General features: G+C 43.0%; 1 protein-coding gene across 1 annotated transcript in view; it reads right to left on the reverse strand.

Moving 5' to 3' along the window:
- Window positions 1–26,769, reverse strand: part of LOC149990030 (DENN domain-containing protein 1A-like) — a gene marked incomplete at its 5' end in the record, with an annotated part of 86,860 nt that overhangs the window by 33,381 nt on the left and 26,710 nt on the right. The window contains one exon of the mRNA XM_090265697.1: window positions 17,342–17,387. Coding sequence (XP_090121823.1) covers window positions 17,342–17,387 — 46 coding nt within the window. The remainder of the gene's footprint in view (window positions 1–17,341; window positions 17,388–26,769) is intronic.

A 26,769-nucleotide genomic window follows, 5' to 3' on the forward strand; every position in this document is an offset into this window, starting at 1 on the left:
CCCTAGGCCACCACCCAATGTACATTCTGATCTGCAGCTGTGTTTGGCTCCCTGCCTGCCTCCTTCCTTTTTTGTCTAGCCCAGGATTTTTAAAAACTTTGTTTTCCACTCATGCCCTCTGAGAATAAACATAAAAACCAAATGCCCCTAGCAATTCTGATAGTCTTGCCTATACAAAAGTGGGGTCCACTGGAAAACCACTCTACTGTAGCTAAGGAGGCTTTACTGAGCTTTACTTTCTCAAGTTGGTGGATGGAAACAATGGGTTTTCAATCTAATATATAGAATATCGGTGACACTTATTCAAAACACACCAGCCCCCCACCAAGATCAGGGGTGACCTTGTCTGTCCAGGGTGAGGACTGGGCAGTGACTGACAACAAGTAGGACTCGGAACCATGTCTTAAAATGCAGAGCAAGGGTTTGCACTGGCAATGTAATCGGGGGATCCGAAGAGTGGTCAGGGGCATGTGTGCTGCTCCCCGGCTGAGGAAGTTGAGGGCTGGGGTGGAGGAAAGCAGCTAGGCCTGGGCCCGGGCCTGGAGGAGCAGGGGCCCAGCCTCCCCTCTCCTCTGCCCCCTCAGCTGAGCCCTGGGCGCCCTGCCTAGGTTAGTGAGGGGCACACCTGGGGTAAGTGAGCCAACAGGCAGGGAGTCTCCTCTGTTGCCCTTCCATCGGCGCCGCGGTCAGGGCGGGGCGTGTCGCATTTGTCCCTGCAGCTCCAGGGCCCTGCACCGCGCCTGCACAGGGCAAGTGTGCACTAATTGGAGAATGAACGAAATACTGTGCCTGGATCCACTCTACTGGGAGGCGGGCCCGGCAGCAGATGTCATATAAGCACAAACGGACAACATAAGCCCAGCGTCAGCAAATTGAAGTTTGCTCAAGGAAGTGCGATGGGAATAACAGTAATGATGGCAATGATAAGAATCATGTAAAATTACCATGATTAATTAGAGCGGAATTAATTCACAGTTGACACAGAAGACGAGATAGGAGTTAACATGGAGGTTAAGATGACGGTGGGGTCTGGAATCAGACAGCCAGATCCAAGCCTTGCCTCTGCTACTGTGTTACCTCCCCACAAATTCCTTACTTCTGACCCTCAGTTTTCTTATCTATAAAATGGGAATAATATTACCTCCTGCACAGCTGCGTTGTGAGATTTTAGATAGTCTGTGTGACGTCTTTAACAGCGCCTGATTGCAGTGAGTGAGCAATAAATGGAGAGACTATGAAAAATGAGCCTCCATCCTTGCTATTTGGAAGTTATACCAATAAACGAAGTAGTTCCAAGACTGTAAGAATTTAAACACCTGATTTTCAGACCAAAGGTTACTTTAAACTGCTAGCAGTCTATTGCCCTTTTCCTGGCTGCCTCTGAAGTATGAGCACATTCCTGAAGCCAGACTGCCACCCTCTGAAGTCCAACGCTGCCAGTCACAACTGTGCTCCCTTGGGCAAAGCTTTTACCCTCCCCGTGACTCAGTTTCCTCACTCATATAAGATGAAAACAGTACAGACACCCAGGACAACGGTTACCCTTGGGCTAGAGGAAGAATGACCACAACAGGGCAAGGGGGCTACTGAGGCTGCTAATATTTTGTATCTTGATTTGGTGGTGGTGACATGGATGTGCCTCCCTTGTGAAAATATCCTGCTGTACTCTTAGGATGAATGCACTTTTTCCTATAAATCTCATACTTCAGTAAAATGTTTAAAAAAGTAAGTAATACGAACATCACCAGATTGTTACAGTGATTAGATGAGTTAACATACATATAGTACTCAGGATAGTCTCTAGTATATAACAAGCACTGGGTATTAACTATTGTTATTATGAAAAAACAATATAGCAATAATCTCCGTTGATAAAGGAATTCAATCTATAATATCTTCACTGTCAGAAAATTTGATTGCAAAGGTAGACACCTTCGAAACACACATGGCTTCTTTAATCTGTCCTGCGCTGTCTCCAGTGAGAAGCAAATCAGCAACGGTCTTGGGTCCCTTCTGGGCGATGCCCACAAGCTGGAGTCAGTTTGTTTGGGAGTGCAGCAGGAACATAATCAGACGGACTGGGCTTTGGATTTTATCTTGTTTAATTGCTTCCCAGGACCCAGGGCAGGTTATTTAAACCTAGTAAGACCCTCCATTTTTCCATCTATAAAATGGGGCTATAACCATGTACTACATACACTTGTGAGAGAAATAAGTAACAGAAATATTTATGTTGCACTTACACGGCCATGTTCCCATGTACCCAGGGTGCTGGCCTTGACCACAGGCAGGCCTTCTCCCTGCAGGGGTGACCCCTGAGGCTGTCAGCACAGTGTCCTCTCCCATGGCCAAGCGAACACCTGAGGCAGCGCCTCCAAGACCAGCATCCAGACCACCAATCAAAGGGGACGAGTCCAGACAGATTCTTTGCAAGGACACTTTGCTTCAAGAGGACGCAACGTCCTCTCGAGTCCACAACATGCTTATTTGGCTCAAAGAAAGTCCAGATCTCACCCGTCTATGAGAGAGGCACAACTGATGAGGCTCCTGATATTTTATTTTGTCTCCCTGAAGGCTGACTTCTCGGCAGTTTTTTCAATGTTCAAAGGCAGATATGGTTAAAACTAAACCAAAAATTACATCTTAATAGTTTGTTAATCCAGACTCGATCCTCACAGATTGACTGTTGCCAGGCTTCATGCAGTCACCTCTCAGGTTAACTATACTCCTGGTATGTGGTGCAGAGTTACAGCTGACTTTAAGGGAACTGTGCAGGCTAGGATAGCATTCCATGTTCTGCGTCCATCCTCTTACTGACTTTCACAACAAAAGGGGAGCTACGGGCTCATGTGTTCCTCCTATGGCCCAAACCTTCACATGTACCACTGAATGTCAAGTTCCCGACACCGCTGTGGAGAGACTAGGAAACTGGGGGCCAGACAGGTAAAATAACTTGTCCTGTGCTAAGTCTTCTAGTGTAGAAGCAGTGCAGCTAATCACTGAACCCAACTGAACAACCAATACCTTTGTACTACTGATTCATCTTATTAATTACTATGACACATTGTTTCAATCAACAAAGATATTGAGCAACTATAACTTATTAGATGTTTGTTGGGCAAGTACCAGAGGAATAGAGTCCTTAAGTAGCTTGGTGATTGGCCCAGCCTCCATTAAAGTGCCCAGGGGAGATGGTTTCCTACAGAATATCACACCCATTTGATGGATGAGGCTAAAGAGACTAAACAGTTGGCCCGTGTGCATACAATCGGCATTTGAAAGAAGGAGGATCTGGATCTGGCTCCCGCGTGCTCCTGTTCCTTCCACTACACAGCACATGGAAAGTGTGCTCAGATGCACACGCATATACATGAGCACAGAACAAAGAACAGCATGGGGAGCTGGTGGCCTCCTAGGAGGAAAGGAAGGAGAAGTCAGAGGGAAAGTGGAAAGGACAGGAAGAGGAAAGGCAAGCAGTCAGGTATCCTAAACCCTATATTCCCTCCTGAAATCTCGGATACGCACAGAGGGAAGAGTGACATTTTCCTTCCCTTCCTCAGGCCCCAAAGGTCACTGAGCTGCCAAGCAGTTGATAAACGTAGTGGTTTTTCTTTGGAGCCAGGAGTCACTGATTTGCTCCTTCCTGCTCCGCAAAATTAAAAATCCAAGCCCGACAGTTCAGAGGACCCCTGAAAACACCGCTGGAATTTCCCAGTGTGCTTTAAACAGAAACAGAAGCTTGGCAGGGGAGGGAAGTGCTGTAAGCACCCCTCGGGTCAGGCCACATCCACTCCTCACAAGGTAATAAGCACTGACTCTCATTAACGAATCCAGAGATTGCCAACCCAGGTCAGCAAAGGGGCCATTTCTCCATGCCTGACCAACCGTCCACTGGACATTCATTCATTCATTCATTCACCCCTTCCTTCACTCACTTGGTCAGTCATGCATCAGTCAGCCATTCAAGTCAACTTTCTGTATGCTAGCTCTTAAGGACAGAGAGACACTAAAAGACGATTCCTAAACCCAAAGGGCTCCCAGCCTACTTGGAGGAGGGCGTGTGTGGTGGGATGAACTATAACCAAAACCCTAAGGAAAGGCACAGTGGTATGTAGAAGAGACCTCACTGGTGGAACATCTCCATTCACACACAGCTTGTGTGATTCCCTCCCCTGGCTGGTGCTTGAGCCACGGTCAGGAAGTCCCCAAGGCAGGTGTCCCGGCTCACTCACTCACTAGGCTAGGCAGCTTTAAGCAAGGCCCTTCACCTCCTTTAGCATCAATTTCCTTCTCTGTGAGATGGGAGTCATGATCCTATCCTTCGGGATGGCTGAGAAGATGAAAGGAGAAGCTGGAGGGCCTGCGTTTCACATAGTGCCAGCCGTAATGCAGAGGCTTGGCGAGTGCCGGCCAGTTTCCTTCTAAGAGCTTGGTTTTGCCAGCTCTGCTGTGCGCTCACTCTGCAAGCCCAGCCTGGCTTCCTCTCTGCCATCAGAATGGAGGGGTGAGCCTACGGACACCTCTGGTTCTGCGGGTGTTTTGCATGAAACTGAAACACGCTCCCACTGCTGGAGAGTCTGTACTCTCACGAATGAAAAGAGGACGAGAAGGTGTCAACATCTTTCACCACTACTGCAAAATAAAAACGAGAGGGGAGGTGGCAGAGCAGGTGGTAGCTGTGAAGATGGTCCAGGCATAGAGCACGGTGATTCTCTCTACTCCGCAGACCCTGCTCTTCTATAAGGCCCTCCTGACTACCTCGTCTCTCTGGTCCCAAGCCAAGTACAGCCGGCAACACCCACTTGAGCCCTCAAATAAAACTTGTTCAGTGGTGTTTCTAATTGTTTCATGCGTACTTGTCATTTTTCCCTTAAAATAACTTTTAACCTTAAGACATCCACATATACTGCAATAATGCTTACCACTGTCACCTATAAAGTACTGCAGAGTTTTAAATACCGTATTTTTAAGTATATTATTTTATGTGACCCTCAAAGCGACCTCATAGATAGGTATTATTATTCCCATTTTACAGAAGAGAAAACTGAATCTCCTTCCTCAAGTCCTGGAGTAATAACAGAGCTAGGATTTGAGCTTGGGACATTGGGCCCCAAAGCCTGGTCCCTTTGTCCCTTCTGTGTAGCTCCCTCTACTTTCCTGGCTTAGCAAATACTGAGGATACTGACCAGGTCACATACTTCTCTTGTAACCTCCGCGGACAGACTTTTCATAGGACAGATATGCAACAGCAAACAGTCCCTAACAGCAGGTCAGTATCACATTTTTATTTTGTACACACAAAAACACCTCACACAACAAAATAATTGGGTTTGAGTTCCAGTCCTGCTAATTGTTAGCTGTGTGACTCTGGACAAGTCACTTAACCTCTCCGTGTCCAGATTTCATTATCTGTACAATAAGGCCACAACCATTAGAGCACAGACTTGGGAAAATTAAATAATGAGCCCAATGCATCTGGCAGTATTTCAAAAACGGTATCCACTGATTTGAAACGATGAAACCTGAATTTAAGAGTTTCACTGGGAGTATAAGGAGATGTTGGTTCCCTAGTCCCAAAATGGTTTGGGGTCACCTTCTCATAAAATAGGGCCTCATTCTTCCCACATAACTGCCACTTGCCATCATTCATTCATCACTAAGCACGGAAAACCCGAACTCCCATCTCCACCTGCCTTTTATTTGAAATGTCAATTTTTAAAGAGTGGAGAGGTTGGAAACCCAATTTAACAAGCACACTGAAGCATTGTTTATTGCCCCCATAAACATGGCTTAGTGAGAATTACGGACTTAATCAGAGGGAACTTATCTCCCGGTGAAAAGGAACACTTTAAATTTCAGAAATGGCACCTTCACTGTGAAAATCTCTTAACTTTTCAAACAAACTACAGGGGGTCTTAACCATATGGGCAGTAAAGCGGTAGCCATTACTGTGATTTGTCTTGCCCAAGAGCCAAGGAGCCCTATAGATCCGTAACAACTTTAAGATCTAGAAAAACTATTTGGAAAACCATATTCAGGAGACATGTCTCTAAAAACACCCGAAAGGTCTGCCTAGTGGGAAGTAATGTCTGTCTAGTTGCCAGGGCTGCCAGAAAGAAAGGCCCCCAGAGTCATTAGAACAGAGGCTATTTCCTAAGCAGCAGCATTGGGAAAGCATGCCTCTCCTCCTGTGCATAAGATGAAGCATTTAGCAATAGGTCATATTTGTAACCTGCTTTACAGAAAAGAGGTGCCATCTAAATCCCAAAGGCTGCTAAATGGTTTGAATAATTTTTTTCTCTTTAAACAAATTATTCCAGAGGATGAGGTCCTGTGCACCCCAACTTCCCAGTCTGCAGCTTCATTAGGGCAGCTCTGACCATTCCAGGAAAGGTTTTCATAAAAACATCCCATTTTGCAGAGAATGTATCAGCCTGGATGCCAGAGGCAGGAAAGGCAACAGATATAAAATTTTATTATTTCAGTGCCCCAGTAGCAGCCAGGAGGACTTAATGAAATCACCAAGATTTACAATCTGAAATAGCTATTGCACAGACAGATATGATTAAGGGAGCTGCGCCCTCTGACCTTTCAACCCTTTGATCCTCACACAGCAGGTGGCCTGGAGCCCCCTCCTGGGCATCTTCCCTCTCTTCCAACACTGCTGAACCTTGATGTGCAATAAGCCTGACCCTACACAGGTGACTCTCATGCTGCTTATCACCAGCAGCTGCTGCTAATGGAACAGCCAAGATCACTTGGCCTCGCAATTCTGCCCCAGAGATGGGGGGAGAGGGATCTGCTTTGCAGTGCCCAAATGGTGCTGAAATGATATCTAATAATCCAGACCAAAGTCCGCTTGTTTGGCAATGCTTAATGTGTCATTACCAAAAACTGTTCTAGAAATGGAGCTCTGTTTCCTCCGATTTATGCTTTTGAGTTAGGGAAGAAAATCACCTTTTAAAAGAGAAATTACAAATCTTAAAAAAAAAAATCAACCCCGAAGTCCCAACTGCATCTCTCAGAACTTCCCTAAAACCATGTGCAGCAAATTTATACCAATGAAAATCAAAACAATTTTTGGAAACCTAAAATTGACTGTTTTCAGTTCCATGAAATTTCATTTAAAAAAGCCCATATGCCAAAATGTCCAAATTCTCTTATTTTTAAAAATTGGGATGACTTCCAAAATCAGAGCTATCTTTTTCTTCCTTTTTTTTCCCCCTTCTAAAGCTAAGGATGGGTAGTGTGCATATGTACTTATCAAGCTTCATAATTTAACCCATTCGACCAGTATAAAATAGTTGCAATAAAATGCTAAAGAGGCAGGATATATTTATTATCACTGGATCTTTCAAATCAATTGATGCCAAGGTTTAACATATTCTATTTGGTTAAAGATATGTCCAGGAGTCTAGGCAGCCCCAGTCTGAAAGCTTTTAGTTTTTTGTTATGTTTTTTTTTTTTTTAAAGATATTTCGGTTTATAGAGGAAAAAATTTTAAGCAGGACACATAAACCTGTGGAATGTTGATAACTTCCAACTACAAAAGAAAACTTTAGTGTCTCTGTTCATCATACTTAGGAAAAACCCTGAGCCAATGCCTTTGATTCTAAACAAACATAATATGGTGGCCCCCCTCTCTTTGCCTGGTCATTAATGTCTGAACTCAATGGGCAAAGGAAAAACCCACTTCTCTGGTAGCCTAAGTGGCATATATCTTAAATATTTACCTTTAAATTCATTTTGAAATCAGCAGAGAAACAAACAATATATAAGGAGAGGCTTATAGACTTCCATTTTAGTCACATGTTTCTCTATGGATATTTAAGGTTGGTACAGAGAGCAGTTTATGGAGAAATCAGTTTATTGGGAAAAAAAAAGGTATGGTTACTACATGGAGTTTGGCCACCTTGTACAAAATTATCATTAAGCTAGCTTCTTCAAAGATACCTATCGGAAATAACTTTATTAATAATAATAACTACTGCTGAGTGATGGCCTACTAATGTGCATGAGACTTTAGCCTTATTGTTTTGATTTTCACCACTTTAAGACATTTGCCCCATTTTGCAGATGGCAATTTTAAGGCACACAGGCACAAAAGCTCAGTGACTTGGCCAAAGTTGCACACAGACAAATGGTGGAACTGGGATTCAAGCTCAGGCTCACCGCCTGCCCCTAAAGCCCATGGCCCATCCTCATTTTTCCCAACAAAAGCAAACAAACAAAAACAAAACAAAACAAACAAAAAGATCCAAAATAATAACATGCAATAATCTGTGCAGAAAATGCTAGGTTTCAGCTTGCTTACACATTGCTGTGGCTCATTTAAAGGCCTTCTGAATCAATTATTTTAGGTCATTAAGAGGAAGTTTAATTTGGTTGACAAACACCCCTACTGTGGTGACCTCACATATCAACAACAAATGCCTGATGGTCACAAACCCGTACCATGAGTCTACTGAGCATGGTGTTAAACAAAACCACATGTGCCCAGATTCCAAGTGGGATTTGACTAGGCCAAGGGTACCGCTCTTCAATCATCACGCTGCTGGTCTCTGAGCTCCCACAATGGCCCCACCCCTAATCACTTGCAAGGAGTTTATGAAAAGAAGTCACCAGTCTTATGTGGCTACGCTCAGTTAAAAGTACTTTTAAGCTAATGTCAATTTATAAAACGTTACTCATTAAAAAAATACAAAAAGAGGCTGAAAAAGAGGACAGAGCCAATCCTAAGCAGATGTCTTTTAGCTTGTTTTAAAAGACAAGTGATCGGTTCTGCATCCATATAATATTGATACACATATCAAGTAGTCTTCCCTGCTTTCCATGGTTTCAGTTACCTGTAGTCAACCATGGTCCAAGAATATTAAGGGAAAAATTCCAGGTATTTTGAAAGAAACCATATTCAAATAATTTTTATTACAGTATAGTTATAATTATTCTATTTTGTATTTGTTATTATTAATCTCTGTGCTTAATTTATAAATTAAACTTATAGGTATGTTTGTATAGGAAAAAATATAGTACATATGTGTGGGGCAAAAGGTTTATAGTTGTGAATTTGCTAAACAGAGTTTATTCTTGTATCATTCTTTATTAATTATTATATTATTTTTCCATACAAAAAGCTGTAAACCTATGTATAGGGTTCAGGACTATCTGTGGTTTCGGGCAACCACTGAGGGTCTTGGAATGTATCCCCTGCAGATAAGGGGGCAACTACTATAATAACTTCCATTTTTTGGTACCCAACACATGGTAGGCACAAATTTTCTCATTTAGTCATCATTAAAAATTCTTATGAAGTGAAGAATCTACCCATTTTATGAACAAGGAGTCTGAGACTGAAAAAGGCACCTTAACATCCCATATGCAAAGCCTGCATTTCCCTCAAAGGGGTGGCAATTAGAAATCATATGGCTCAAATGCAATGTATATTGATAGACCCTCGCTCAATGGTTGATATTATTAGATATTTCCAATAGGCATCTCTTAAGAGGATAATATAATAGTAACTTTGTACAAAGTGATCAAACTGTACAGTAACGATACCTTTATACCCCTGTGAAACCAATCTCTGCTTTAAACAACGGTGTGTGTTTATAGAGTCACCTTGTAGTGCTAGGGACAGAATTTGAATCCGGGTCCACATAACAGAGCCCAAGAGTTCTTTCCATTCTGCTATGCAGCTTCCGGTACGCTACCCTTATCTTAATATGACAGGAATTTGATTAGTAACAATTCTCTTAAAAACAATCTGTAAACTTTAAGTTTTCGTTGAAGTGAGTTTTAACATTGCTAAATGGAACCTACATAAAATGACTAGCTTAGTGATGATGGGAAAATTGGGAAATAAAAACATCAATGATGGTTTCACATTTTTCTACTGGGATTCTCCCTCATAAATTACTCAGTTTTTCTAAAATGTAACAGGCTTATCTCATCTCACAAGAGATCATTTCAGTCACAACAAATTAGACTGAAAATGTACTGATTGCAAGAGATACTTACACCAGCCAGAAATATTGTTCCCTTTGATTACATAAATTACTACTACAGCTTTAAATTGTTTTATATTAGCTAATTCCAACATTAGGGTAAGTGATATTTAAGAATCACACTCGTTTTAAACGCAGATGCAAAGAGGAAGCTCCCAGGGGAAATCCATCAGGTGAACTCCAGGACCATCTGAATGTTCTGGATGAGACAGAGGCTCACATAGGATGATTTCGCATGATAATATAATCTTAATTTTACTGAGGAGAGAATGGAGCTGTGGGAAGGCTAAGGAACCCAGCCCCAGTCACAGTGTTAGAGTTTTTCTCTGGAGAAACAGGAGGCTGCCAGACTGGATATCTCCCTTCCCCTAACCTCAACCATCCTCCCCCACCAGAGGCCACCCTGAGAGGGAAAGGCTCATAGAAAGGCCAACGGTGGGGCCTCTCCACCTAGGACTGGGGCAGGGACAGCAAATCTGCACAGATGGGAGGGTACAGAGAGCAGGAAAACTGGGGGCTGAGGAACTGGGTGCAAATTCAATGACCTCTCCGAGCCTCAGCTTCCCCCATTTGCAAATATGGCTACCTCACACTTGGCAGAGAGATTTTGAGAAATGCTCAAAAGTGAAAAGAGGTAAAGCGCCTGGCACAATGTTTGGTACTGAGCAAGGACTCAGAAGATGTCAGTTTCCTCCCGGCCCGCTCCCTTTCTTGCTAAAGCTCTCTCATGAACCTATGACTGAAACTACCAGGTGGACTTTTTCATGCAAATGTCACTTTTGTAAATCAGCAATATGAATACCTAGCACTAGAAAATAACTCTCACATGGAATTTCTCAATTCTTATGAAGACACACAAGCAAGTCACCACTGATAAAGGAATATAAATAGGGCTCAGAGTTTTGCATCAATCAAAGCATGTGTGCGCTACATCTAACTACTATCTACCTGGGGAGTCCTGCAAAGAAGCAAAACGGTATAATGGCAAACAAGAAACACTCCTCTTCACTCACTATGGAACCATTTAAACATAAATATTCCCCCAAATGAACAAAGGATTAAAGACTTTCTATGCTGGGGGGAAAATAAGGATTGCAGAGACCAAGAGGAACTTTGACTCAGCACCTGGTTGCTGTCCCCAGGGTGGTGGCTCTGCACTGTTCCAAGCACGCGGTGCATCTGCAAACTTAGCTTCTAGGAGCCCCAGCTAAGCCTTCCCAGGTACGGGATGGTGAGAAAGGGAGCAGGAGAGGACTGCTGTGAGCTGGGCCCTGCCCAGGCCTCCTGAAATTGCATGGGAGGGAGAGGCAGTGAGCTCCAGCGGATGTGGTACCTGGGTCTCACTCCCCCCATTCCTGCTGCCTGGAACTATCACTTAGTAAGTAACCTAAATTTACGTCCACAAACTGGGCTGTGGGAAGAATATCTAATTCATAAAAAGTAGTTGGAAACAGAGAGGAAAAGTCAGAACCTAGTAAAAGTGGTGCTTAAAACCTCGAAGAAAGCCATCACTACAAACACTTCTGCCACGGCTTGGTAGCAAGGGAACCATTCGGAAGCTTGGGTTTGGGACGCTAACACATCTGAATTTTATACACACGGTTGTGGTGCGTAATTTACTTAAGAATTACCTTGATCTTTACAAATATCAATTTACTTTATTAACATGGTTAAGCAGTTTCCACGCATTTTATATGGAAGGACTGTGTTTCTAATGGCCCAGAAGGAGAAGGCCTGACCATGTCCCTCCCCTATTTACACTCTCCAATGGCTCTCTGTTGCCCTATAAAGTTCAGAGTCTTTAACACGGCTTACAAGGCCCTGGATGGCTGGCCCTCGCCTGCCTGCCTCAGCTCTCCTCTCTCCCTTCAGCCTTATGTTCCTATCAGACACTGAACTCGTCATACTTCCTGGAAACTCCACGGGCAACACCTTAGGTCTCTGTGGGTGCCGTTACCTGTTCCCCTGGATGAATTCGTATTTATCTGTTAGGTCTCAGTTTAGGCATTTCCTTCCTCTGAGAAGCATAGCCCTCAAAGCTAGGGTCCGTGTCTCCCCTACCAGAGCCTATGGTAACCCAAATTCACTGCAATTACTTTCTACCTGTCTACATGTGCTCAAGACAAAACTCTGTGAAGGCGGGATCACACCACACCCACTATTATACACAGGCTCCTGGTATGGGGCCATGGCTGCTGCATAGAAGGGTCTCCAAACTATTGTCGAAGGGGATGTTCACTGCACATCTACCGCAGGCCAGACACGCTGGACGGATACAGGACTCATCCATGTAATCCTTGGCACAATCCTAACAGACGGGTACTAACTGCTAATACAGATGAAGAAACTAAAACACAGGGACAAAGTATCATGCCTTAAGTTACTCCAGCAGGGGCGTGGTCAAGCAGGGGACTGCTAGTGCATTTCTCACATTCTACAGAAGTGCCACTCCCATCCCCGGTACAGTGCCTCCAGCACTGCGAACCAGGAGAAAACAGGGCAGGCACCAACCAATTTTGTTCAAACTCTCTTTCCCTAGGAAATGAGAATGATGAAATTGACCCCTGGAACCTAAAAGTCCTAGAAACGCAATTTTAAAGCCATCAACTTAACAATGTAAATGGCTTTAAGGACGTTGATGAAATAAAAACAACAATGCTTGTTGGTCTTTGTTGAATTCTTTCAGTGCCAGGCATTCTGCTAGGCACCCAACAATCATTTCTCACTGGACCCTCCAACAATCCCATAGGGGAGGTATAGCCATTGCCCTCATTTTACAGGTGAGAGAAGAGCTCAGAGGTGGATTACCTTGCCTAAGGTCACACAAGCAGCAAGTAATCCCAAGCCCATCTGCTGCCCTTTCCCCTTCACTGCCTCTTGTGTCTAGATGGAGCTTCATTTACAGGCTAACCGGAGCCTCTGTCTGGAACTGTCATTGCTACCACCTTTACTTCTGCTTTCCTGACGATTCCCGCACCAGAAGTGACATAAAATACCCTGATGTCACTGAGCCCTGTACACCCAGCACTGTTTGTGAGCCTTGGAAAGGAAGTTCTTCGTTGATCAAAAAGGAGAAATGCAAGCTACAAGACGTGATCTGGTACCAGACCTGGCATAGAAGAGGGGCTACAGAAACATCTCCTGAACTAAACCGAGGTTGAGAAAGTAAAAGGAAACAGTCATTGTGTGATCTGGCCACGTTTTGGTATTTCCTAGCTGCCAGCTAACATGATCATTTTCTCCAAGAAGAAACTAGGTCAATACCAAAACCATGGCTGTCCTGCTAACTTGCCACTAGACTCAAAGTAATGTTTGCTTAAACAAGAGAACAATATAAAGGGGCAGAAGAGGGGATAAGGATGGCGATGACCTATATATGTGTCACTTTAGAACAGCGATTTTCAACAGGTGTGCCTCGGCCCACTGAAGTGCTGCAAGAATTTAAAAAACATGCAATACCTGACTATTCCATCAGGAGTAGCGACGTTCTTTTCCCTTAGACTGTCAAATTAAAAAATGACAACAGCCAACACAACAATAGCCGACTGGTGTGAATGGATAAAAATTATACTTTTATTTTTTATCAGACTGGCAAAATTTTTTGGTGTGCCACAGAATTTGAGTAGTTAGCTTATGTATGCCATGAGATGGGAAAAAATCACTGCTTTAAAAGGAAGGCAGACTCTTTAAGGTGACTAGGTTACCATTTAACAAATAGCCCTGTAAGAGAATGAAGACTAGATTTAGCTCTTCCCCCAAAATAATCTTTTCTCAAGTGAGAATGCTAGGTTATAATTTATATCTCTTTTTGTGCAACAAATTTGAGTGTCATAAAAATGGTTAAAAAGTCTTCCTATGGTAGCTTTTTCTAAACTTTTATGAACATCTGCCACATTCATTTGAAGTTTAAAAAATTCTGGCACATATGCAAAGGCATAATAAGGTGCCTATAGCTTTCAAGAAAAAATAACAAGGCAGTCAAAAATAAGCCTTTTGCTGAATTGCCAGTAAGAACACTAGTATGCGGGAGGAGATGGGCCTTCCCGAGCTCCTTCTCCAAAGAGCTCCTGTGGCCCCCAGGTACGAGCTACTCCTTCAGTATTACAGCCCGTAGTTCCTGGAAGAAATCTCACGGGAAGCCTCACTCTCATCTGAAGGGTATAATAGAATCACATAAACCCAATAAAAAAGCACTACTAGAGCACTCCAGTCTGAGCTGAAATCCATGGGAGGAGATTAGAAGACTAAATTCCAAGACTGGTAGTTCATGGCTGCCTAACATGCCCAGGCAATGCTACTTTGTCCAGAACGCTTCTTAGCTGACTGCAAGTGTGGGGTAACTATTTTTCTTCTTTTTTTTAGTGCTGACCACATAGGAGTTCAGCATGGCATACTTTCTCCTACTTTAGCTAATTAATAGGGCTAAGAATTACCTTGGCCAGTGCTTCCAGAATCTTCTGACTTAAAGCCTTTCAAAGGCTGAGCAGAGTGGACTTGCACGCATTCACCTAAGTGCAAAACTGTCTCAAGTTTTGGCTTAAAGATTTATGCATATTTCACACTGCATGTTTTACTAACGAAAGGCCTTGTTTTAAATTACTTACAAGCATATAAAGGTAAAAAATGTGCTGCGTCCATCTTTAAGTAAAATCACGGTGCTGGGCTCTCGGACAACTGTGGCGCCCGTCGGAGGGCCCTAAATGTGCTCTGAACTCCAGTTTCCCACGCACTCCGTCCTTCTTTTCAGAAAGCGCCTGCCTGTGCCCTACTAGGTGCTGAGGACAGACACCATGGTAAGTGAAGCACAGTCCTTGTTCCCAAAGAACTCATGCTCCAAGGGTTGGTGGAGAGGGACAGGGAAGCACACAGCTATCCCCCACAACAAGAGGTACAGTAAGTGAAAGCTGACGACAAAAGGAGAAGAGCTGGAGGCCGGCAGGGCTTAGCCATGCAGAGGTGTGGGGACGTGGGTGTGGTCAGGGATCAGTGAACACACTGGCTAACAAGGCACAGTGAGAGGACAGAAGGCTTGACAGCAGTGAAGAGACCCAGCAGAGCTCAGGCGCAGCGCAGAAGGAAACCGGAAGGCGGGCTACCAAAGGCAGAGTGACCCAGTAGAAGTCAACCCACTAAATGCCAGGACCATGAACTGAATTTTATATTCACCTTCATCTCCCCAGGACCTAGCAAACTGTGTGGAAAATAAGAGGCCTTCATTTGGCTTAGCAAATGAATGAATAAACCTTTATGAGAGTCTGAGAAAAGGGAAGAAAGATGTTAATGAAGGCTGTAAGGAACAGGCCAAGAGACATATCGGAGACTTGGTGACTATTCAGGAAGAAAGCATAAGGAAGAGGAGCACTCAGCCATGCTCAGTGTGTCCCACTTCGGTGACTTCGCAGGCAGTGGCGCCATTCACAGGGACCGGGAACACTGCAAGGGGAATGAAGCAGCTTGATGTGTCTGTGTGTGTGTGTTTGGGGAACGCTGAGTTTGAGACATCTGCAGGACATCCAGGTGAAGTTCAACTGGCACCTGAAACATGTGGACCTGTGTTCACAGAGAGGCACGCCATGGTTAGAATCACAGCTGAGAGTGACGGGCATTACCTTAGTAACTGAGACAAAAAGCCGTCAACAAGATAACTAGAGGGCATGTGGAGAAGAAAAATAGGGCAAGACTAGAAACTTGGACAATGCTGAAGGTAAAGGGACGTGAAACGGGATCTGGAAGAGCCTTGCTAGAGCAGGCCGGCGGGCAGGAGGAGAGACAGAAAGGGGCTGTGCACCCCAACAGACCAAATGATCTTTGGATTAGGGTTTCCAACTTCACAACAATTGGCACCAAAGGCCGATTAGAAAGTGTTCAATTTAAATTTTTCCAACAGGAGCTTTGACTACACCCCCAAACTTGACAAACAAAGGTAAAACACAGAAGAAATCTCTTCAATTTGATCTAAATACACCAGCCGAGATAGTCCATAAACTGTGTGCTGTATGTGCTCAGGGCTGGGTGATGACAAGGAGGAACTGTTAACAGAATGCAGGAGCCACATGGCCGTCCTGTCAAATTAGAAATTTGAGCAGATTTCTGTGGTCTATTTTGATCAAGATTCTCAATGTCAAACAAACAGGTTTTTCGATAACCAACTTGTTTCATTTTCATAAGCACAATAGCACAGTGTGCAACAGTTAGTGAAGAAGCAGGTGGTCCTCGTCGACGTGAAATGAAGGGAACAGAAGAAGAGAAGTAGCACTTCCTTTAAGACATGCAAAGCATCATCACAGACGGATATGGCTTTAGATTTTCCCTCTGAGAGCTTAGCTCCTGTGCAAAACAGGCAAGCCCCCCAGCTCCCACCCCATTTTGCTCTGGTACAAATTTAAGCTCTCTCCTGAGGAGGGAAAAGCTTAGAGTTCAGATCTACAAACCAATGGCACAAATGAATCCTTTAAAAGAATTGCTATCTAATTGGTACAGCCACACAGAAAGCAATCTGTAATCAGATTCATAGCTTTGACCAAGCATTTCTACATTAGGGGTTCTAGCTAAGGAACCAAGTTAAAATGCAGATAAAACCTTATGCATAAAAATGTTCACTGAAATGCTCTTTATAGTAGTGAAAAATTATAAACAACCGAAGTGTCCTACAATAATAGGAAAATGGTTAAGTTATGATATTTCCAAACAGTGGAATGGGAGGTAGCGAACTAAAGATTTTTCTTACTAAGAGTAAATAAAAATGTGTAGAAACCCCCATGCCATAATATTAAGTGATATATAAAAACACAAAATTATATACAGAACACATATCAGTGACATACATTTATACAAAATATATATTCATAAAATAAAGACTAAGAGAAAGAATAACAAAATGCTAAATGGTTGAGTTTAGAATGGTATTGTGGATAATTTTAATTTTCCTCTTTATACTTTTATATACTTTTTTCACACCACATTTTCTATAATAAAAAATGTAATATTGTCCTAGTGGTTTAGAATAAAAATCATTTTGAAAAGCAAATCATTTTCCTTTCTCATTCAGACCTTTGAAGACCTATTTCCTCCTGCCTCTTCGAACTTCACTCCCTCACCCACGAAAACTGACAATCTCCAAGCAAAGAGGAAAAACACCAAAATCGAGGGCCCAGTGGAAAGGGTTAAGCTGAGTGTGCAGCTCTGTGCACCCGGGAGGAGGGCACTGAGCACGCGGCGTTGCTTCCACATGCTCCCATGCGGAGAGATGTGATTCCACAGACCGTGTCTTTTCCATTGCCACGGAGCAAAACAAAACGGCAAGCAGAGAGATCTAGGGAGGAAAGGAGCCAACTTACCTCCATTAAACTTAAATGGATTCCTATGAGGTAGGGCATGGGAGCACTGTGAAGAGAAACAGAGACACACAGCCACTTTAATGTCTGTTGCTTCTGACAGAAAATTACAGATGGTTCACTATTTGGAGAAAAACTGTTTTAATAAACGTATGCACAGTTACATTTCCTTTCACAACAAAAACCCTAATATGACATTTTGTTCCCAAGCCTCGAAACTTCAGAAGAATTTCAAACGGCAGGCAGCACTGGAAGCCGCACGGCGGTGGGAAGACGGCCGGCGCTGGTGTGAGTCCCCAACTAGCAACCAGGCGGCTGCACGGCCTCAGCTGCCTTATCTTTAAAATGGGGGCTTAAAAAGGGGGGGGTCTTGGAAGCAAACTGGTAGGCTGCTATCAGTGAAAGAAAATATACATCGCGTGATTAGTCCAGATCCTGGTACAAATGGGAGCTTTTATTGCCACAATTACAACAGAAAAAGCAGTTAGTTAACAAGGTGGAAGGGGGAATGACTTTTTATTTGCTGTTTCCTTCTGTTGTTGAGGTAGGGGATCTCACTGTCCACTCCGATTTGACAAAGGCAGGGAGAGCAGCCGGCACACGTGCCATCCAATGCCACTACCATGCAGAAAGCCCCCTCCCACTGCTTCACTCACAGGGTAATGGGTTCCTATGCTGGAGACTGAGCAGGAATGAGAACCCAGCTCCAAAGGTTTGAAGCCTTGAGCATTATGGATTGACTTCTGGTGTCAGGACTCCGTACCTCTGTGTACACACACACATTATCACTTATGATGTTACTTACCAATGATAAATGTATGAGGAAGTTCAAATTCATCTTTGCTAATCCCCATTTTACAGAGGAGGAGACAGGCCCAGAGAGCCTAAATCCTGTATCCAATGCCACAGAACAAAGTAAACAACAAACCTAGAATGTGACTTCCAAGTTTCTTCCTCTGTGCCATAGAGACTTTGTATTACCGACCCTGAAATCCCAGGCCCACCTCATACACAACCTTTTTCTTGGGGTGGGAGATGAAGGTCAGGAGTAGCAGGGAGGAAGGGAGCGACTGGCAACTTTTCTATGTATTTTTCCAGTATGTAATACATTCTATGATAAGGCGCAAAAGGGTACTTTTGAGCTTAGGGGAAAGCTACCTGGCTCAGACTGAGGTGACCAGGTACCTTTTCTCTGGGGCAGCTGCGGGGCTGGGAGTAAACTTACAGAACAGCTTTCCTGGAGACAAGGCTGGGGAAACGAGGAGTGGGAAGCAAGGAGAAAGGAGAGGTTTGCTTCCAATTTAATACGAAGGGGTTTAGGCTTTTATCCTGAAAGCAATGGATAGGCAATGAAGGTTTTTAAACATCAGATGTGCATTTTAAAATTGCTCAAACATTTAAAAATAAGAAAGGGCACAATTCCCTCATTATCATTCGACAAATAAAATTCTTCAAGCAAAAATCATTCCCCAGAATATCAAATGTCCTCCTTACTACAGATCTCAGCAGTAATATATCTTGGGAGCCTGTAAAACAGACTTGAATATTAGCAGCACAGTTTGGGAACTATTCTTCTAGAAGACTTTTGTATTTGACAATAGCCAAAGAAAGAGTTATACACACAACTGCAGTGAAAGTGGAGTTGTCTTTTTTCTTTCTTCTTCTTCTCCCTTTTAAGAAAAGGTGTCTGCTGTGCGCATTCAACTGCTCTTCGCTTTTAGGGCCAAGGCAATGCCCTACGATATTTTTTTCCCTTAAACTGTAAACCATTAGTTTAGCTGCCAGCTACACAAATGCTCACACTTCCCAGTGTGCCTGGCTCTGCTATCCAAGTTCTTTCCAGTGTACACTGAAATGAATGTGTTTCTAATTAAGTAGCTTCAGGAAAACGACAGCTTCAATGTCAAAAATAAAAAGTCTGAACCCTGGCAGGAAGTCTTAAGACTACAAATGTCTCATCTAGTGGAACCTTGCCTAATATAATGAAAGGAAGCAGGAAGAGTGCAGAATTCCAAAAAATGGACACTTATTAATGTGTCCAGAAGCACAGCATAACACATAGGAGGGAGAAAAACTCAAATCCATAATATTTAACCAAATCTTATCAACTTTTCCAGTTCCTACAATTCAATCTTGCAACTGACCAATGACCCCAAGTTTTAATTAGCATTTCAGAACTGAAATTCCAAAAAATGAATTCACACACAGAAAAAGACATTCCAACAATTGTGAGAAAAGGATGAAAATAAACACCTACAGCAAAAGTCTCTGTAAATTCAACATAAGCACAGGTTCTTATCTGAAAAAATATTTTCTAGAATTTTAAATACATAGGTTTTAATGCCATGCCCTTTTGTCCTGCAATAAAAATCAATGCTATCCTAAAAGAGAAGGAAGAGGAGTCTTACAGAAATGACCGCAAGATGGGACAAAATGGAACTCCCTCTTCAGTATCGTTAGGTAGGTCTTTTAAAAGTCCAATAATTTCCCAAAGAGTAATTATGGCCTATCATAGAAATGTAGTTTCTTAGCCAAGTATTGTTAGGGCTGCTACAGCTCTGTATTTAGAAAATATTTAAAACACATTTATTCTGAAATCACAGCAGCTCCATGTTTTATATGAATGCAAATTTAGACAAATACCTTTTATACTGTTGTGATTTGCTTACAAAGCCTCAAATACTTCCCTGAATCTAATGCATTTTTGCTCTACATATATACTAATTACAAATTCCAAGAGGGAAGAAGGGGGAAAAAAGAAACCCAGAATTTCCTTAACATCTCAATGTAGCCAATATGTAACTGGGTAATTCTAAAAGTGTTCTGAGAACAATTTCTATTCTCATTATACAATACCTCAATAATCATTACTGCTGCTGACTTGTTTTCTTTTGAAACCTGTTTTCTATGGCTTCTAGTGTAAAGGGAAAATTTTCTGGGGAAAAAGTCACTCGCTCATGATCATGTCATCTTAATACAACTACTTTTATTTTTGTATTATTCTTCTCCAATACTGGCCTACACTAACCAACACTTTTATAGCTTTGAAATTTATAGAGTGTATATATTTTATTGTTTTCTTCTTGGCTTCAGTAACATTTCTCATATTTTACTACAATCTTTGTGATTACCTTAAAACTATGTAATATTCCAAAATATATGGATGTACCATAATTTACTGAACTCTATTCCTAGAATTAGACATTAAGTTGCTTCCATCTTTTCACTATAAATTACACTTAGTGAAAACAAACAACTTCATGTGCATGAATTCCCAAGCATGGAATTAGTAAATCAAAGGGGAAGACTTTTTGTTACATCTTTTGTTATATCTTGGCAAAGTGTTTTCTAGAAAGGCAGTACTTGCCCCAGTGAAAATCTTTCAGGACTGTTGCAGGGATAGAGATAACCTATCAAGCACCTAGCACAGGAGTAGCACATGGTAGACTCAGTGAGTGACTGTCGCCGTGTCCAAATGGGTTCTCTTTGAGCCCCTGGCATGGCTGGCACCTCTGGACCCATTCTCTTAGCCCCCAAAGACTGCTTTCCTGTTCCTGCCCTGGTTCTGATGGATACCTGGCAAACCTTGGTAAGGATGGTTGAGACTCCATTAATCAATGTGGGGAGCTAGACCTGCATCCTTTCTGCATGTGGGTTTACCACTCCAAGCGCACTCTCCTGTCCCCTATCTATTTACTGAGTTCAGTAGGGTTGCTGATCACTTACTTCAGAGGGCAACCTTTACTCTTGATTTAACGTACCACCAAGAAGGCAAAATCTACAAGTAAACAAAATATAAAAAATGAATTGGTTAAGCTAGTCCTAAAAGTGCTCTTCACTTCAGAGTCTGACTCACTTGAATCATTTTCTGATTCAGAGTCATCAATGTCCATGTTTTTCCCAGGTTATTTCAGCAACAAAACATAATAAAACTTCATCTACTAGAACTATCTTCCCTAGTTAGGTCCCAGAAAGAACTTGTTGCTTTTCAAGAAAACATGAATACAAATATCCGTTTCACTAACAGCAAAAATATACCATGGTTCTCTGCTCTGGTACCTTTCAGCACTCACAGCGACTTTACATTTCAATGCAGAATCTGGGTGCAATTTTGCAGACATTTTCAACAGCAATTAAACACAACATGTGGAGAACCAACAATGCAAATCATTGAATTAAAGTGGTGATAATATTAACAGCTATGACTAAGGCCATGCATAGGCAGGCCATGACAGCTGTGTCACAACTGCCCTATGGCTAACAGTGATTGTGGGATACCACTGAACACCTCTGAAGAGCAGAATAGAGTGTATCTGTGCTAGGTCTTTGTTCCCTGAGAATTATTACACTATCTGACTTCATCAGTTACATACTAGAAGAGAAAAAGCTATTCTTTCTCTCTTCCTGCCTGCAAAGGAAAAGGATTCTGTTGCTGGTGTCAAGGCAGTTACAATATAATGACCTTTACCTGAAAGGTATGTTCAGTTTGAGTTATCTTAAGCAGAAAAGGAACTAATTTTTTTTGAGCTATTATAACCCAACTGCCTCAAGGCAACTCTGCAAGGTAGCATTATTTTCCACATTTTCAGAATGGGAAACAGGCTCAGAAAGGCAAAGTAACTTGCCCAAGGTCACACAGCTAGTAAATAGTACAGCCACATCCAAACTCAGGGCTGCTGGACTGAAAGCACATGCTGTGTCTATGGTGCCCCATGGTGCATACTCAGTATTTCAGCCAAAGGAAAGGAGAGCATGCTGGTATACCATGGGGCCATTCACCCAACGCTCTGATCAAACTCTACACCACTTCTCTTTCAGGTAAGTCCGACAGCATGAGCTCATTCCTCACAATGACCAGGCATGAATATGGATGCTGCAGACTTATTAATGGCCCAGTAGTCCCCATTCACTATTATTGCACTTTCACAATTTTACTTCTTTCCCCCAGGTCACTCAAGCCCTCTTAATGATTTCCATTTGAGGTGAGCAGCAACTAACTGGAAGACAGTCAGGTGAAATAAAAAAACTCTAGTTGCTCAAATACGTAAGATACAGCTTCCTGAGTCCTGTCCAGTGTGGCTTAGTTGGTTGGAGCCTCGTCCTAGAACCAAAGGTTGCAGGTTCAATTGCCGATCAGGGCACATACCTAGGTTGTGGGCTCAATCTCCAGCCCGGGAGAGTACGATCCCCAGTCTGAGCGCATACAGGAGACAACTGATCAATGTTTTTCTCTCTCCCTTCCTCTTTCTCCAAAAAGCAATGAAAAAAAAACAAAACAAAACATCCTTGGGTAAAGATTAAAAAAGGTAATACAGCTTCCTAAGACAAAGAAGGGAGGGGAACACTGGGCAGAGGTAGGCGGGCACTGTGCTGTGTAAACTGTAACGCTAACTATGCATTTATATGGGAAGAAAGAAGAGAAAAGCAGTGGATCTTCCAAACCCCTGGGCAGCTCTAAACAGGTTCCTTTCTGCGGTAGAAGAAGTGTTGCTCACCTCGGGACAACTATGAAATTAAAGAAACCACGTCCATCCAGACTAGTAGGAGGGGCAGAGACATGGAATGGGCTGGTCCCACAGTCATGTGTGGGGATAAAAATTCAGGGGATACCTGGGGAGTGAGGAGTCCCAGGCCCAAAGAGGCCCCCCCATCCCAGGGTTCCAGTGCCAGGAAGACAAATCCCCTTAACCCCTGGCTGCAAAAAACCAGTGGGGATTGAGTTGGTAGAAGAAACTTCTGGAGTCCCAAGCAGTTCCTCTTACAGAACCCTCACATGGACTAATTCAGATTCATTCCCTCTGAGCTCCAGCACCAGGGTAGCAGCGTGAAAGGCACACAGGGAAGAACTGAAGTGTCTGGCATCAAGCAAGAGCTGGGTGACAGCATTCTCTCAGACAGAAAGGCAGGTAGAGGCCATTGTTCCTTTGCTGAGTCCTCCCCCAACAGAACTACAGAGCCGGTAGGCAGGTGCCGTACCTGAGACTTCATCAACCTGGCTCACACTGCTTGCCCTGCCCCTGGAGATCCCCTGAGACTCTGTCTGTCCCACCCAATTCTATTAACCAAAACTATTAACAGTGACTTTTCCATATGACTGGCTGGTCTTGGCTAAACTTCCTAAATCCTCTCAAAAAAGCAACAGCCAGCCTCAGTGAGCCCCATCTCTTGCTAAGTGGCCCCAGGTCAGGCACTAGCAGCAACCAGCCTTGATTCAAAGCTTGGTTTCACCTGGGAATCTCTAAGCCCAGCACAAGTAGCAACCATCTCAGACTGCCTTACAGCTCATGCAGGGTGGACCTGGGCAAAACACAGGCTGGGGCTGACCTTGGCCTGCACCACCCAGCAAACCCCAGATCCTGCACACCCAGTGGACAGCTACAGATCATGTCGGAGCACCACCACTATGCCCCTGCACAGCTGATCCTCCACGGAGGGTGAAGGTTGGACGCCAGTGGTCACAGCCAGTCCTTGCAGCTGACTGGCCTGAGTAAATCCCTCCCAGTGATCTGCCAACAGCAAGCAAGGCTCCACTACAACAGCAGGGTGTACTCAGCCCACATGAAGGGTGCACCTCAAGAACCCAGCTTCGGTGATAGGGGAAGCTGTGTCTCTGGACCCTAAAGGACACCTACTGCATTAGGTCACACTACCAAGACAGGGAGTCATTTCAGCTCTACCTAATATATAGAAACAAACACAGGGAGGCTGCCAAAATGAGGAGACAAAGAAACATGGCCCAAATGAAAGAACAGATCAAAACTCCAGAAAAAGAACTAAGTAAAAGAGAGATAAGCAATTTATCATATGTAGAGTTCAAAACACTGGTTATAAGGATGCTCAAGGAACTTAGTGAGGACCTCAACAGCATAAAAAAGATCCAGTCAGAAACAAAGGACAGACTAATTGAAATAAAGAACAATTTATAGGAGACCAAAAGAATAGTGGATGAAGCTGAGAATCAAATCAACGATTTGGAATGTAAGGAAGCAAAAAACAACTTATCAGAACAACAAAAAGAAAAAAGAATACAAAAATATGAAGATAGTATGAGCAGCCTCTGGGACAACTTCAAGTGTTCCAACATTTGTAGCATAGGGGTGCAAGAAGAGGAAGAAAAACAAGAAATTGAAAACTTATTTGAGAAAAACAATAAAAGAAAACTTCCCTAATTTGGTGAAGGAAATAGACATGCAAGTCCAGGAAGCACAGAGAATCCCAAAGAAGATGGATGCAAAGAGGCCCACTCCAACACACATCATAATTAAAATGCCAAAGGTTAAAGATAAAGAAAGAATCTTAAAAGCAGCTAGAGAAAAGCAGTTAGTTACCTACAGGGGAGTTCCCATAAGACTGTCAGATGATTTCTCCAAAGAAACTTTGCAGGCTAGAAGGGATTGGCAAGAAATGCTCAAAGTCATGAAAAGCAGGGACCTATAGCCAAGATTGCTCTACCCAGGAAAGATACCATTTAGAATCAAAAAACAGATAAAAAGATTTCCAGGAAAAACTAAAGAAGTTCATCGTCCCAAACTATTATTATATGATATATTATAGGGACTTATTTAAGAAAAGGATTTTTAAAATGAATAATAAAATGGCAATATATACATATCTATCAACAATTAAATCTAAAAAACAAACTAAGCAAACAAGAAGAACAGAGACAGAATCACGAATACGAAGAGCATTTTGACGGTCTCCAGATGGGAAGGGGGTGTGGGGAGAATGGGTGAAGAGGTGAGGGGATTAAGAAGTACAAATAGGTAGTCACAGAATAGCCATGGGGATGTACAGTACAGCATAGGAAATGGAGTAAACAAAGAACTTACATGCATGACCCATGGACATGAACAATGGTGTGGGGATTGCCTGAGGGAGTAGTGGGAACTGGGTGGAGGGGGGCAAAGGGGGAAAAATTCGGACAATTGTAACAGCATAATAAATAAAATATAATTTTAAAAAGATTCTAATTAAGTGGAAAAGGCTTTTACTCTTTACAGTTCTCCAGTTATTAATAATGATACTGGCTCACAAATAAAAATTGCTTTTCTATTAAAGAACAGAAAAATATGGTTATTTGATATGTATAGCTGAAAAATAAAATACCAAGTGGACACTTCATTGTCAGAAGAAAACTATATTTGCCTTACTAACGTCATTGAATTAATCAATACTCTTTTTTGTTCTAAACAGGATTTAAGGCAATTTATATGACTATGTTCAATATAGCAGTGAAAGTAGGAAAAGAAATAGGGGCAAGGTGCCCTGGCTGGGTGGCTCAATTGGTTGGAGCAGTGTCCCATACACCAAAAGGTTGCGGATTTTATCCCCAGTCATATGGGAGGCAACTGATCGATGTTTCTCTCTCTCCCTCTCTACCCACCTTCCTCTCTCTCTAAAATCAACAAACAACAAAGAAAAAAAATGCAGGTTGGGGTGAGGTTAGTTCTGCATGTGTGTGCTGTGAGGTCTGCACACCTGCTAGGACGCCTACAAATTTGTCTCCAAGGACTCCAGCTGCCAAGCCAAAGAGGGAAACAGAATCATAATGTGATTCACGGTGTCCATAGAGCAAAGACACTCAGGTGCTTGAATTTTTAAAAAGCAATGGGGAGGGGGAAGAGAAAATTAACATCTTATGATGTATTTATTATGTGCTGGTCAGTCAGTCAACAAACATTACTATGTATCAGGCACCACGTTGGGCTGAGGCTAGAGAAGAGAAAAGGAATTCTGTTCCCTGCCTATTTGGAGCTTATGGTTAACAGCAGACATTAAACTAGCATATTGCTGTGTGTGTGTAAGCTGGTGCTGAGACACCTACAGGGTCCTGTGATCCCCTCATTTCATCCTTACAGCAATCTTGAAAGCCTGATCTCCATAATTTACAGAGGAACCTATCACTCACAGAGGTGAAGTGACCTGACAAAGGTCACAGCTAGTGAGAGGCAGAAAAGACGGCTTGAGAAGCAGAAGGGGTGCAAATGCCACGAGTTAATTAAAGTTTCCTTTGGGGAAAAGGTATTTATTTAACTTTTTGCCTAGTTTCCAACCAGCCCTCCCGGATTTTTGATCAATAGCCGAGGATGAGGATCAACGAGAGGACAGGAGCGATTCTAGATTGGGAGAGGAGGCAGTGAACTGCCTAGTTTCCACCTGCAATTTTGGCAGCCAAACCACAGGGCTCACCACAGTGGAGGAGCTCAGTGTGTGCAGCTGGGCACTGGAGATGGTTTGCTAATTCGAGACAGGTGTATATCACTGGAGCTGATGGGTGAAGAGGGGAGAGGGAGGACAATGCCCTCTGAGTGTGGCCTTGTGGCTTCGTGAAGTAGTAACTCTGGGGGTTGGGTGAGATGCCTTCTAGAGCTCCCAGGCACTGAACGCAACCAAATGAGCACGTGAGTTACAAAAATAATGCCTTGGAAGAA

Source organism: Furipterus horrens, unplaced genomic scaffold, assembly GCF_987537825.1.
Source record: "Furipterus horrens unplaced genomic scaffold, mFurHor1.1.pri manual_scaffold_39, whole genome shotgun sequence".
Taxonomy (NCBI): domain Eukaryota; kingdom Metazoa; phylum Chordata; class Mammalia; order Chiroptera; family Furipteridae; genus Furipterus; species Furipterus horrens.